Source organism: Notechis scutatus, chromosome 1 (genome assembly GCF_049901735.1).
Source record: "Notechis scutatus isolate UNSWTSFEM ecotype Mainland chromosome 1, rNotScu1.2, whole genome shotgun sequence".
Taxonomy (NCBI): Eukaryota; Metazoa; Chordata; class Lepidosauria; order Squamata; family Elapidae; genus Notechis; species Notechis scutatus.
Window position 1 is genome coordinate 27,273,077 of NC_142009.1, and position 15,629 is coordinate 27,288,705.

The following is a 15,629-nucleotide window of genomic DNA, read 5'->3' on the forward strand; positions in this document are numbered from 1 at the left end:
TATGCAAAATAAAACTATTACACATCATACAACCGTTTCAGTAAAATAATTATAGATAAAGCCCAGGAAATAAGCATAATAACTGAAAAATGGTATCTTCTGATTCAACAATAATCTGTAGAAGATGACACCAAAAGCAATCTCCCTTGATGACCCTAAGGATCCTAAGGATCCTATAGCCCATGGTGCCACAAGCACAGACTGTGGGCCCCATATGGCCTGCCAATACCTCTTTTATGGATCCAAATCCCCCAACAGTGGGCAAGGTAAATATTTATCCCGTTTTTGGGGTGTTGGATTTTTGAGGAATTTTAAGAATAAAACAGCTAGGGTTTAAACCTGGTTGAAGGGTGCCCATTTCATCCCTTAAAACTTTCTCAACCTCCCCCCAAACCTTTTGAAGTTTTGGGGACAATACTTTGTCCCTTGATGTGCTGAGAAGTGTCTGGCATAATTGCTGACATGATGAAATGGACATGAATTGATTAGAAGAGCAGGTTAAGAATTGAAGAAACTTCTTGGATTAGAAGTGAAAGGTCTTCAAGGAAGAAGAAAGTCCAATTGCCTTTTGCAAACGCACCATTGGGACAGTGTCAGCATTCCAATAACAACCTCCAAATTAAAAAACTCAGAGGCTGTCATCTTCTCAAAGATCCATTTTATTAGAGATGTCATATTGGCACATCTGAGGAAAACCCGAATCTGAGATTTCCGAGTTTTCCTTAGGCCAAAGAGAATCCAAAATCCAACCTCTGCACCCAATAGTTCATCATATGGTCCAATCATTACTTTGTTCCAATTGGAGACTATCCCCAGTCACTCCCCTCTAGGTGCAGAGTAACATGTCCTTGGCTCTCTGAGAAAGGAATGTTGTTATGGCTAATTTTCCACCACTCCTTGAAGTCCCCCTCCCAAATTCCCAGGCACTGAAATGTGGCAGCCCAGAAGCCTCAAAGAAAAATGGCTTCCAGGCTGACAGACAGCAACTTAAGAGCTTGCTTAAGGAATGAGCAATGGACAGAAGTAGTGCATTGGGTGGGCTCACATAAACCCTTTTGTCATCCTATAATCCTCTGTAACTTCAGGTCATATTTTGGACTGCTCTGTTTTTGTGGAGGCACCATTACTTCATCCTGCCTGAGATATAAAATAGCCTGAGTTAGGCCCAAGGCATATCAAGTGCACTAAGGTATTTTGGATTTGCTTGCTTTCTCATTTTTGTGATGTTTGTTCTGGCATGTTTTTTTCCCAGTTTGCAAATGTAATAATTATAACAATATGTCATATGCATTTTGTGCACTTTCTTCTTAAAGTACATATTTTGTATTCATTTCCCTCTAAAAACAGTTCTGTACTTTTTCTTGTATATGCAATTTTGTAGATTATAATACTTGTGTCTACATATATCCATAATATAAATATTATAATATTCTGAAAAGTGAGGATTTTGATATTCATGTAATTTATTCCAAATGCATTTTAAGATTCAGAAAGTGTTTCTAATTGAAGTTCCCCAGCATAGCTGCAGAAAAATGTCCCTAAAATGCAACAGGATTGAACAAAGTTTTGAAATTCTGAGGCAAGCCAGTAAAAGTAACATTAGTAGTATAAACAACAGCTGTATTCCTTGCAAATAACAAGCTCAAAGCATCCAAAAACATCAAAATGTGGAAAACCACAGAGGCAAAATACCTGCATTCTGAAAATGTTTAGGTAGTTGTTATAGCTTTTGGGGAGTGGAGGGCAAAAGGCTAGGGTAATTTTAAGCAGGTTTTTCCCCTCTGAAAGTCACGGGGTTGTAACAGCTGCGTATTATCCACTGGAGAATACATGTTTTTTTTTAAAAAAAAAAAAAAAATCCGGATTTTTTTTTTAATAATTAGGGTAGTAAGATTGTTTTCCTTTCTAAAATTGATGTTTTACGTTAAAAGCAGATATCTTTCTTCTAATATAGAAAGAGAGAGGGAAGGACACTCACTCCCATTATTATATGATAATTTGATACTCAATTTTGGTATTGTAAATCTCAAGGGATGTTCAGCTAGTGACAAAGTTTCCTTGCTTGCTGCAGATACACAGTTTCTGCTGCCTAGCTTCAGTTGCTCATATGTGAAGCACCTTTCCAAAATTCAGATTCTTGTTTTCTTCCACCCCAGTTGATGCATTTGACAGGCAGGAGGTAGACTGACAGCTGTTTCCAAAAAGGAGGCCATAGGTTTTATAATAGAGTTGCCCGTTCATCTAAGAGACATCTTATTTAGCTTCTCTCATCCAGGCAATGAGTGGGTTCTGAGTCTCAATTCTATGCAGACATTTTCTGGATCCCAGCAGCAAGTTACATACTGAATTTACAGTTGTCCTCCAAATTTATGACATTGCTGTGAATATTTCCAGCAATTGCTTTGGTAGTATGATTTGTCTGGCTAATACCTTGCTTGTCAATGCATTCTCTGCTTCATTTGCAGTGAAACGGCAAATGTCATTGTTGACTGTAACATTTCAATGTTTTGCCCTTAGGTTTTTTGCCAAAATATTCCTCCCTCAATTATCTTTACCCTAAAATAGATTTTTTTTTGCAACTTTCTACTGCCTGCAGGTATCTTTTAATTCCTATAAAGTTAGAGGCTTGATATCTTACAGAAATCAGTTTGGTGACAGAAGGAGGAACCTCAATGCCTATCTAAGCTGGCATATACCTGAAACTGGGAAGAAAATCTCTAGCCAAAGAAATCAAGGCTTATAGTAGAACTGATGGACAATCAGCCACATGAAAATGCATTAACTTCCTGATGTAATTGTGTCTTAAATTACAATGTCTCAAGCAAGAGTACACTTTTACTGCTGTGATAATGCATCTAAGTTAATTTTAATTCTAAGTTGGAGAACCTAGAATTGCAAATAAATGCCTCTTGGCCTCCTGCTTTGATGAGACAGTTCGTGGTGCCTTTTTTAAAAAGTGGCCAGAAACTGAAAAAAGCCAGAATTTTCATATAGATTTAAAGAAACTTATATCAAGAGCTTTTCTTTAAATATTCTAAGATATAACCTAATGAACTAGCTAAAAAAAGTACAGCAAATAGAAGTAAACAGTGGACCTCTCTGTTCTGTAAAGGTGACCAATGAATCTCTGGAGCAGCATTGAGGGAATCAAGGTTATTTGTCAAAATCCAGACTATTCCACTGTAAAGCACTGTGAAGCAGTGTCTAAGTCTAAGTCTAAATGAATCAACATTAGGATTCTTTTATTTGGGATATATTCACCTGGAAACCCAATCCTGCCATTTGTTTACCTTGTATGATGGTGATGTTCTTCAGGACCTCTCCATGTCGGATGTCAACAGCTTTCATCTCTTCCATGACCATGGAAAGGTTGCGAATGTTAAAGTTTAACTGGGCACTGAGCAGGCTAAAACGCTCCCGCAGAAGATCGGTGGTGCTTATCATGAGGCTGACTGATTTGTTCAGGTAGTAAAGCTCTTCAGCATGTGTGTGGAAGCCCAGTGTGCAAGAGAGTCGCACATCATCCAGGTACTTGAGCATGCTGTGAACATGGCTATCAGTGGCATTGATGTTGGTAAAGATTGTGCTGATCTCAATCTCATGGGATGTCATACGGCCCTCTAAGGTCTGGAAGTGATCAGCTGTCCTATTTTGCATGTATTGAGTATGGTATTGAAAGTCATGCATGTTTTCCTCGTGGTCATCCAAGAAGGAGGAAATGTTGTCCAGCTGCAACTGTAAACTTGTTACTTGGAGAATGAAGTCATGCATACTCTCTGAATTCTGGCTGATCCTTTGTGAGGCAACACCTAAATTAGTTTGAATATTCTTGACCAGATTAGCTGTTTTGGAAAAGGTGGTCTTCACGGTGCCAAACAGCTGGGTGTAGTTCTGCCAATCAGTCACAATCTTCTGTAGTGTCAGGGTCTCCTCATTTGTCTTTCTTTGGATGATCTGGACCCAGTCTGAGGTCTGCCTACTGGTAAAGTTTATCTGCTGCACAGCAGTTTCAACATCAAAGTGTTCTTGAGTTAGCTCCTTGAGTGAGCTGCCTAGCTGAGAAGTGGCAGCCTGCCAGCCCATCACTTGGGCCAGAAAGAGGCTCAAACTCTGGTTGACCTGCTGAACAGCAAAGAAACATCTATCCACTTCATCAGTGATCTTGCTGCTGGAAGATGAAAGCTGCTGGTGGGCTTGTCCAGCTCGATCAAGTAGTGCATCCTGGGCTAAGAGCTTCTTCTGAATCTCCTCCAGCTCCTTTTGCAATTTGCTAATTTCTTGTCCAAGTTGCCCTGTGTCATGACATAAGGAGCAGTTGTCCATTGATTTCTGATCTGAATGAAGAAGCAGAAGCATATCAGTTTAGTTGATAACTCTGTTTTAATCCTGAAGTTTAAGCAATAATTGATTACACTTGGTTCCTTCCCATGACTAAATTATGGAGAACATATTAGGAAAATAATGTGGCCGCACAAAAATAAATACATGTTATAGAATCCAGTTTCACTTGTTGCAGAATTTAAGCTAAAGTGATACCGAATAGCTTCCTGATGTGATTATATGCAAATCACATCAGTCCAGGAAGCTTGGTCCTTGTTATCTGAGGATGATGTAAGCTGTTGTTAAACACAGCTGGGAACAATAAGTTGGGGATGGCTGAACCCAGCATACAAAAAGCTGGAGGCACTGGTGGTACTGGTGGCACTGCTTAATTTCTTGCTACAAGGTCCCTGATCTGGATCCCCGATTTTCTTCCATCATTGTAATCTGCTAATACCTAAGAAATGAGAAACGGATCATAGATCTTTGACATCAAGTCTTATTTGACCTTCAGTTACCAAAATGTTGTTGTATAAACAGAAAACAAGTTCTAGCCACCATGTTTTTAAATTGTTCCTTATGGCAAAACATATATTTTATATATGATTGAATAATACATAAATCCAATCATTCAATGTAATGCCAAAGATATGCAGAAGCTTACTAACTGGATGATTTATCCTATGCTACTCTATATAGCTAACCAGCATCTTATCATATATGACTCCAAATTTCAAGATGGACCCTCCAAAGGAAGAGTAAAAGATCTTAACAATGTTGTCTGATCCCAGCTTTCCTATATAAGATGCCTACTCCAATTGGAAACTATTTAGAGTAGGCATCCAGGTGCCTACATACCCATTGTAAGGCATCCAGAAAGTATCCATGATATCAATCACTCCAAGATAATTTCTCTTCAATTGATTTATTTAGAAACAGATCTGGCATGTCAAAGGCAATTTCCCAAAGTGAAAATTTATCCCGCATTACACAGAATCCACCTTGTCTCCTCCCTTCTCTCCTCCCACTTCTACACTTCATAAATCACTAGAACCAATTAACTGCCACTGGAATTTCCTAATACGCCATACAGAATAACCTTGAACTTTTCAACTCCACCAACTCTCTTAAAAAAAATGTGGCAGCTGAATTTCAAAGCTGACATCCATGTGACATAATTATGTATGTATGGATATATACTTCATGAGCAGTTATAATCCTTATAATGGGAAGACCAGAACAGCAACAGAGAGTAATAACTACTAATTAAAACCAGTTGTGTATAAATAAGATATTTCAGTTGATCCACAATCCTCATATACCACCCAGTCTCAAAAACATCTATGAAACAATCATCATAGAAATACAGTTCATGCATACTCCTTTCTTCCAGCAGAAACAGCAAGAAAGAAACAAAGAAACAGGGTGCAAGAGAATGAGAGACAAATGTAAATATACTGTAAAGAGAAGAAACAGGGGAACAAAACTAGATGGAGATATAAGGGGTGTGTGTGAGCTGGGGAAGTAAATCCATGAAATTCTACAGAATGTTTAGGATTGGACTAAAAGAAAAAGAGAGAGGTTTGGCAAGCAGTTTATCCCAAGGACAGCTAATTTTAGGTTAATTTAAAAAAGCAGCTTTATTTGTAATCTTTTGTACCTTTTGCCTGCCCTGTTCCTTTGTTTTAACAGGTTCTGCTGTTCTCTTATCAGCACATGCAAGAGGAATAAAAGAATGGAAAACAACCTGATAATCCTGACTAGCCTCTGTGTGAATGCACCTGATCCAGGAGTCATAGCAGGTAGGAAGGTGTTTCAAGTTTTAAACTCCCAGCTGCTGGCATGAAAATACAGTTTCTCTGAAGCTAGAAAACCACAATAGAAACTCCCCATCCAATGAAAATCATTGCTTTGAAAGAGAAAATAAGTGAAAACATATTCCCTTGTCCAGTGGTAAGATTCAAATAATTTAACAACCGGTTCTCTGCCCTAATGATGTCTTCCAACAACCAATTCACCAAACTGCACCAAACCAAACTGTTTGGTTCTCCCGAACTGGTGCGAACTGGCTGAATCCCATCACTGCCCTTGTCCATATTGAAGTGGTGGATAGCTTCTGTGTTTTAGGATCAACCATCAACAGTAAAGAAACAGTCAAGAAATAAGCTGCAGACTCACACTTGGTAAACACACACCATGGGATTATGGATTCCCTGTCTGGCGGTTCACAGAGGGGTCAGATTAGGTAATCATACCTCTTCAGCCCATATCCTTAACACTGGTACACCACAGGATTGCATGTTGAGTCCCTTATACTATACTCTTTATGTGCATGACTGCATTCCTACTCATGCTAGTAATACTATTACTAAATTTGCAGATGATACAACAGTGGTGGGACTCATCTCCGGATGTGTGTATGTGTGAGTCTGCCTACCGTGATGAGGGGGACTGGTTGCTTTCATGGTGTGGAGACAATAACTTGGTCCTCAACACCAATAAGACCAAGGAGCTTATAGTGGACTATAGAAGGAACAGATTAGACATCCAGCCCTTGTTATCAATGGAGACCGAGTGGAGCAAGTGGCCAGTTTTAAGTTTCTGGGTGTTACCATAAAAGAGGACCTGACCTGGGGTGCCCACATTGCAGCACTAGTCAAAAGGGCCCAGCAGAGATTATACTATCTGAGACTTCTCAGAAAACAACAACTGAATGAAAAACTGCTGGTGACCTTCTACCGCTGCACCACAGAGAGTATCTTAACTTACTGCACCTCGGCATGGAAGATAGGAAAGCACTCCAGAGGGTTAACGTCATTGCCCAGAAGATCATTGGTTGCCCTCTCCCCTCTTTGGAAGAGCTTTATAGGTCCCGGTGCCTTAAGAAAGTTCAAAACATTTTCAAAGATCCATCTCATCCTGGGAACCCTTTTTTTGAACTATTACCATCTGGCAGACAGTACAGGATAAAAACAAGGACAAATAAGCTGAAAAACAGCAGTAGCTCTATTGAATTCTACTGTATAGTGCAATATTAATGCAATATCAGGGCTTTTCGATTCAATGTATAGAATGTGAAGGATGTGTGTTTGTGTTTATTTTCATAGTCATAATGTACACTGAAGATGGTATTTAATTTTGTTGTACAAGGTGCAATGACAATAAAGTAAACTAAACTAAAACTAAAGCAGCCACAAACGCCTTGGAAAAGATATTCAGATATTATGATGAATACCATGGACAGCCAAGGAAACAAACAAATGGCTCATCAAACAAATTAACCCAGAGTTCTTACTTGAGGCTCAAATGACCAGGCTCAACTTATTTTATTTAGGACATATTCTGCAAATACCTAGTTTCCAAGAGAAGGTGCTAATGATGGAAGAAGATGCCTACCAGCAAAATACACAGGGACAAACATAGTTGCAATGAGTGCACTATTTGGAAGATCAGAAGGACCAGTAGACACAGATTATGATGAAGAAAATTCATTTATATGGTTGGTAAGATCAATCAAACAATCAACCCTCTTCATAACCACAATGGTCCCCAATCTTAATACAACTGCCAGCCAAATCAGTTATGAGAGATGCTGGAAGTTGTTAAATCTGCATCATCTGGGGGATCAGAGGTTTTCTCCAGTTTGCAGTATGGAAGGAGCCTTGCCTTGCCTTGCATATAGGACATATCAATTTCAAACCCCTGTAGGAACTGAAACATGTACCATATCAGTATAGGAACTTAAAATAAATGGAGCTAATTAGAATGTAACATTCATGGGTTTGTTTGTTTTTTGATGAAAACATTAAAGCAGCAACATTGCTCTTACCTAGTTCCTGAAGATTTTCTTGGACTGACACAATTGTCTTTTCATAATATGTCTGAGTTGAGTTAAATTTATCAGCTATTGATCCCACTTTCTTGAAAACTGCAAGAAAAGCATGAAAAATGAATTAACATGTGACTGTCTTTGACTCAAGATTATGCCAGAGTCATTATCAACTCAAGGTGAACAACAAGTTTGGGCAGCATAAAATATTCCAGGATGAAAGAAAACTCCATCTAAGAGATTTTAATTGTGTTTATTTCCTATTGCACCATAAGCCAAACAATGATGCAAATTTAAATAGGAACGGGCCAATCAAAAAACCATGTGCAAAATCACCTTAACAATCTTGGCTAGGAGTTTTCAAATGTCTCCTTTGCTATAAAAGTTACAAATTAATGGTCGTCAGTAATGAGAATCTTCCTGGGAAGGAAAATTATAGGATTTGTTTAATATAACACATATGAAGAACAAATGTTTGGGAAATCTGTCCGGCATATCACATGTTAGAGCATTGAGTTTTGGCTGCCTATTGGAATGTTTATTGTTGTGTCATTTCTTTATAAATCTCTGCAAATATTAAAAGAACCCAAATCCATATATGTACTTTGCCTGCAGACTTTCTCATTATTGAGAAAGTTTATTATTGAAAGTTATAGTAGTCCAAAATGAGGAAATGTTCCTTTAAACCACAGGTTGGTTATCTGCCATCCCTTCTTGTGGTCTCTTGAATCCCCTCTGAATATAACTGATTAAAGTGTTTTTCTGCCATCTTGATTCTCTCTCTCTCTCTCTCTCTCTCTCTCTATCTATCTATCTATCTATCTATCTATCTATCTATACACACACATATATACATATATACATATATATATCATATATACATACACACACACACAGTATATAAAATGAGATTTCAGTAAATTGATCTACGATAGGAAATCGATAGCTCAAGGAACCTGGTTAATCTTTCATTCTGAAATAGTGTATAACCACTCCCCTCTCCAATACAGATAGATCTGTATTTTATTTCCTTTTTCCTCAAGGGCCGATTTCCTTCCTCCAGCCAAGTACTAAGCAATGTGGAACAATGTCAAGTTCTCTGGCCCATACATCTCCCCCAAACATTCCCTTGTCCTGGCCACTGCAGGATTTTTCCTGACTCATGTTTATTTTGCAATTCACCATATCCTTGCGGTTCTTCCAAGCCAGCTGCTCATCTGATCTTTACATTCTGTACATCTCCACTGAGGTTTCCTCCTTATGGATTAAGTTTTACCAGTGAGGAACAAAGCTTGAAAGGGATGCAGCTTTATGGAATCAAATCAGATTTCTTCAATTTGACTGTTTAAAAATTCAATTTATATATGTGAAAATATTTCCAGAATATTTCCTAATTAGTTTTCTGGCAGCTGTTGAATTTTCCTTGGTATAAGGTCATACTTTTCAATCTGATCCCTGGTTTCTTTACTTGCCCCTCTGACCACTTTTGGCTGCAAGAGAGGCTGAAACACTAGATCCCATTGCCATTTTTTTCTTATTTGTTTAAATTGAGTGGTGGACAGGTCCATCTAGAGCAGGGGTGTCCAACCTTGGCAACTTTAAGACTTGTGGACTTCAACTCCCAGAATTCCTCAGCCAGCAAAGCTGGCTGAGGAATTCTGGGAGTTGAAGTCCACAAGTCTTAAAGTTGCCAAGGTTGGACACCCCTGATCTAGAGACAAAGACTTGAAACTGACCCATCCATGCTTAGCTTTATGTATGGCAACTGAAAGGCTCCATGTTTACAGGAGGTCTGTCTCCTCGCATCATGTTCTTAGTTTACAACTTTCACATCAATCCACTCAGGTAAATTGGGAACCAATTTGGACTAGTGGTTAAGGTACCAGGCTAGAAAGTCATAGATTGTGAGTTCAGGTCCTACCTTAGCCACAACAGCCAGCTGGGTGATTTTGAGCCACTCTCTCTCTCTCAGCCCAACTCACCTCACAGGGTTGTTATTGTGGGGAAATAGTAGGTGGAAGGTGTGTTGGATATGTTTTCAGCCTTGAGTTATTTGTAAAAATTAAAAGGTGAGATACAAATAATTAAATAAATCAATTTTTCATACTCCACTTATTCAATTCCACATGGATGTTGTCTTTTAAGTGTCAGTGAAGTTTCCTGCAGATGCTGCTGGGTGTCCTGAATGCTTGTATAGGGTGATAAGCTCTGGCCTTTAAAAACCTAACAAACATATTATGGCATTAGTTAGAGCTTTCTGTTTATCTTATATATAGTCATATAGAGTGACTGTATAGAAAAAGTGTGTTAGGGCTTTTCTAATAAATAACAAGCTGTTTCTAAACTAAAATAATGCTCAGTTTTCACCAGTGACGTTGACCTTTCTTCTATTGTGTTCATTCTTCCTGGGTCTATTACATCCTAGTATCTAATACACAAATTGGGAATGTAGGATTTTTGCTTTCCATCCTCTACATTCCTTGGCTCAAAAGAGGAAAGATTCCTAACTGCCAGTTGGAATTAGTTCAAACCGAGGACAAAAGAAAGACGAGCCCCTAACTATCCTTGGGACAGTTGCTTTTTTAGGGTTCCATTTCCACTTGGCTTGTTATCAATATCCGATTGTTCGTTGAAAGGGATAGGATTGCAGTCTCCATCTTGGGAATGTTTAGGCCAGAGGTGGTATTCAGCAGGTTCTGACCAGTTCTGGAGAACCGGTAGCGGAAATTTTGAGTAGTTCAGACAACTGGCAAATACCACCTCTGACTGGAGATTTTATAGTATCCTTCCCCTGCCACGCCCACCAAGCCACGCTCACAGAACCGGTAGTAAAAAAAAATGGAATCCCACCACTGGTTTAGGCCATGTTTAGAACCTGGCAGATTATGTAGGATATGAAGCACACAACTGATCTTTCAACACAGCCACTTTTGTTCCAGCCTTAACAAGCACTTTTGTTGCAGGCTCCATTATAGACCGTGAGAGGAATATGCAAACCAGATTGGGATGTCTTTTCATTCTTTCCAAATCAAAAGAATGCTGGAAGAAATTATGCAAATAGGCTCAGAACTTTGTATTCATCCATAGAACAATTATTCAAAATCAACATAGGTGGACCTAATTCATGTGATGGAAGAGGCCAGGAAAAGAAAGACTATATTTGTAAATGGAGCCAATCCATTTAGAGGCTGCAGAGAATAAGATGGATGAAAATCCTTCAAAGAATACTTTCAGATTATGAGAAGATAGGTCATGTGAAAAAGGCTTTTATTCTAGAAACAAAAAAAGCAGTAACATAAATGAAAGAAAACAGTGTGCAGCCCAGTTGTTGGGAATCAGGCAGCAAACAAGTTTATTATTATGGTCTGTCACACCACAATTAACTAGATGTTCAGACTAGCATGTTCACAATTAACTAGATGTTCAGACTTTTTATCCACCTAGCAACTCCTTTTCAAGGATCTGGGATAGCCAATGTTGTTTGATGGTGTTTATCATTATTATATGGGGGAAATCAATAATTGTTTTCTCTTTGGCTTAGCCTTAGCGCATAGTGACCCCAGCCAACAAAGACTTCTTCAACAAACCATGGATAAACACACCAAGGTTTGAGATCAATCTGAGATTCGTTTAGTTTCATGTTTTTAAGGCCATGTTGCAAACAGATAGAAGAGACTAGAATAACAGAGCTGGAAGAGACCTTGGAGGTCTTCTAGTCCAACCCCCTGCCTAGGCAGGAAACCCTACACTACTTCAGACAAATGGTTATCCAACATCTTTTTAAAAACTTTCAGTATTGGAGCATTCACAACTTCTGGAGGCAAGTTGTTCCACTGATTAATTGTTCTAACTGTCAGGAAATTTCTCCTTAGTTCCAAGTTGCTTCTCTCCTTGATTAGTTTCCACCCATTGCTTCTTGTCCTGCCCTCAGGTGCTTTGGAGAATAGCTTGACTCCCTCTTCTTGGTGGCAGCCTCTGAGATATTGGAACACTGTTATCATGTCTCCCCTAGTCCTTCTTTTCATTAGACTAGCCATGCCCAGTCCCTGCAACAGTTCTTCATATGTTTTAGCCTCCAGTCCCCTAATCATCTTTGTTGCTCTTCTCTGCACTCTTTCTAGAGTCTCAACATCTTTTTTACATCGTGACAACAAAAACTGGATGCAGTATTCCAAGTGTGACCTTACCAAGGCATTATAAAGTGGTATTAAAACTTCACGTGATCTTGCTTCTATCCCTCTGTTTATGCAGTCTAGATCTGTGTTGGCTTTTTTGGCAGCGGCTGCACACTGCTGGCTCATATTTAAATGGTTGTCCACTAGGACTCCAAGATCCCTCTCACAGTTACTACTACTGAGCAAGGTACCACACATGCTGTACCTGTGCATTTGATTTTTCTTGCCTAAATGTAGAACTCTACCTTTTTCACCATTAAATTCCATATATATATTATTAAAACATTTTGCCAAAAAGCTTCATAAAAAAGATGAGACTTATTTGCAGATGTTCCAGGCTAAGCAGATGGAATCCAAAGCAGGCAGGCAGAGGAGCCGTGGTAAACTGAACACTTCCCCCAAAGGAATAACATACCAAGATTGGCCTTTGCTAGCCAGTTCTTAAAACTGAAGGGGGAACAAGTGCAGGCTAATTGCTAGAAAAAAGACAAAGCTGGACCAGGAAGGGCCATCAAAAGGGAATCTGGGGAAAAGGAAGAATTGCTGGATACTTTTTGCCCTCCTCCTTCCAGGGTGCTGGAAAATGCTGAAGGAGGTTGATTAACGATACCTGAGTTCCCACAGATACACCCTGTCTGCAGCATTTAAGCTGCATGAGTCATAGCACTGCCATCAGCTAACACCCTAATATTAGAAATATGGACCAATGCCTTTTTCTCCATGCTTTGCAGGGCTTCAGCTACTATAGAGAACTGGGAACGAGATGTTAAAAGATGTTTGAGCTACAGTATCATTCCTAGAGATGCAGTGAAGAATATTCTAGCTGTCCGGTTCAGTAGACTAGAGGAATCTGGAGAAAATGGATTACATAGACTCTTCAGTTGTATTTCAAAGTGGCCATAGTATATAGACTGGTTTCTTGATGACTTCTGCTGCTATCACTCTGGCTCTCCTTGATCATTCCGCAGATTTCAATATCATCAAGCACGTTAAGATTACAATGGGCTATGCTGCAATGGTTCTCCTCCTTTCTGTTTGGGTGATTCTTGTCAGCATGGACAAGGGGAGAAAAGATCTAACCCAAAGCAGCTGATCTTCTGGGTAATGACTAAGTATTATCAGCATGCTGATGATATTCAATGGTTTTGGCTCCATCTTTCCCTGGAGAATCCTCATATTTGTCCTGGATAGGGTAGCAATTCCAATTTGGGATTAGTATGAAATCTGGTTAGTATCTCTTGCCTTGAAAGAGGTGATGGTGTGTCTTTTCCTCAAGAGACAAATATGTTTTTCCCCAGGCCTTGAGTTAAGATAGATGATAAACCTCTCATCAGACTTCTATGTAATGAGTTGGATGGTTGTCCCTTCAGTTAACTTTTGTCTTCTTTCTATTTTGTTTATATTAGTTTGTGTTGTTTTACTACTGTAAGCTGCCCAGCATCATCATGGAGCTAGGTGGCTTAATAAACATATAAAGGAAAAATGGGTAGTCCCTTACTCACCTAAAGCTGCCAGCACCACCACTGCCACTATCAGCAAGACAACAAAGACATACAACACTTTCACAGATGTCTGTAGTGTTAGGTTTTTCTCACATTGACTGCAGTTGGTCCTCATTCGGCCTGCAAGGGATAAAGTATACATGGAGAACCTGGTATATCTAGGGCTGAGTTCAGCTTCTGACTTCATTCATATGCCTTGGATTTTTGAAATATACCCCAAAGAGAAAGGATTGTGAGAGCAGAGACTGCATGAAAACAGAACATAGTCCTCAGGGATGGAAGGGTGTTTTTGGAGAACCCAGTAGAGTTTTCCAAGATTTTCCAGTGCTGGAATGAAGTGAAAAAAGAAGGGCAATGAGGGAGGAGACAACCCAGCCAGGCTTAACTTTCTCTTACCATTTGGTCTGTATCGGAAGGAAGGCATTTCCTCGTCTTCTCCAGGAAAGTCCTCTTCTAAAATATAAAAGTAAAATTAAAACAAATATGTTTAAGTATCAGCAATTGTGAAACAAAGCATTGCTACTTTTTGTCTAGACCTGTTATATTTGGCTTTTATCAGATGTCCTTTTGAGTTCTTTGGGTAAAGAAGCTTTATTAAATAATGCCAGTGCCTCCCACAGACTTATAGCACTATTAGAATCAGATAGCATGAGTATGTTTTGGGACACAATGAGACTGTTATGCGTGATCAAAATAGCCAGAATTCAAATAACCACAAAAACAGAGGTTGCTCTTTAGCTATGACTTGACAATAACAATTAAGATCCATATCTGCACAGTTGTTCCTTTCCAACAGATGTAAATGCTGCCATCTTTCTCTGATCAGGTGATCTCCAAATTACAGCTGTCCATAATTTTCTGGCAAGCAATTGGTCATTCTCTCCAAAGTTGATAATTTGACACACATGAAGAAGTTAACTTCAATGCTTCTTATTTTAACTTAGTTTAACATCTTGTAATCTTTCATGGCAATTTTGTCCTCTGAATGCTAGAACAGAAAGTCTACATTCCAAAGGAAGGTATTGACATTTTAAAAATATACTATGCTATGCAGAAAATATATATAAATATATTTTGCTGTGGCAGGGGAACAACAAGAGGGAAATATCTCTCACAGAAACTCTCTATGATACTAGAACCTCTGCCTAGAGTAGGCTAAAAGGGGGCTGTGTTGTTTAGCACATTATGGGAAAGTCTTAACATACTGGGTCAATTAGTAATGTGCTTGTTTGAACATACCATGTGATATGAACACCACAACTGGCTTTGTTAATCTGATATGGGATTAAGCATGTCATATGAACTCTGCCTTGAGTTCATTGCAGAGAGGAACAGAAAATTGGGAGGTCAAGTTGAGTAGAAGGGAACAGGTAATTGGCTGGCTAATCCCCTATGTAGATGTATCTTTTGATGCAATGTTCTATTGCAGGATTTGTTTATCAGAATCTTAAAACCACTGGAAAAAAATACAAGGCTAAGACAATTAACAACTAGTTCATCATAACTAGTAAACGGGCCTCCATGACATACAATATCACATCATAGGGACAGATATGTCAAATAATGGGAGAGTATTACTTTCTCCATGCTCCTCTTGCGCAATTATTGGCTTCTGTTGTAGAGCCAGTTCAATTTGGCACAGGATTATCAAAATGCAACTATGTCTTGATATATATCTATGCAACCTACCGATTCCCATTAGGGTTATTAGTGCATTAGTTATTCGTTGCACCAATACATGTGCAAACATTCATTCCTACATACATATTGCATACTTACTTGCAGTCCTCTTTCCTAATGACT

General features: G+C 39.0%; 1 protein-coding gene across 2 annotated transcripts in view; it reads right to left on the reverse strand.

The window, feature by feature from the left end:
* Positions 1–15,629, reverse strand: part of SCARA3 (scavenger receptor class A member 3) — a 28,399-nt gene that overhangs the window by 1,214 nt on the left and 11,556 nt on the right. Inside the window, exons 2-5 of one of the 2 annotated variants that reach the window (XM_026671540.2) lie at positions 14,223–14,279; positions 13,827–13,946; positions 8,150–8,248; positions 3,291–4,334 (exon numbers count right to left, since the gene is read on the reverse strand). In XM_026671540.2, coding sequence (XP_026527325.1) covers positions 3,291–4,334; positions 8,150–8,248; positions 13,827–13,946; positions 14,223–14,279 — 1,320 coding nt within the window. The remainder of the gene's footprint in view (positions 1–3,290; positions 4,335–8,149; positions 8,249–13,826; positions 13,947–14,222; positions 14,280–15,629) is intronic. The other variant, XM_087959638.1, reaches the window with a different exon arrangement.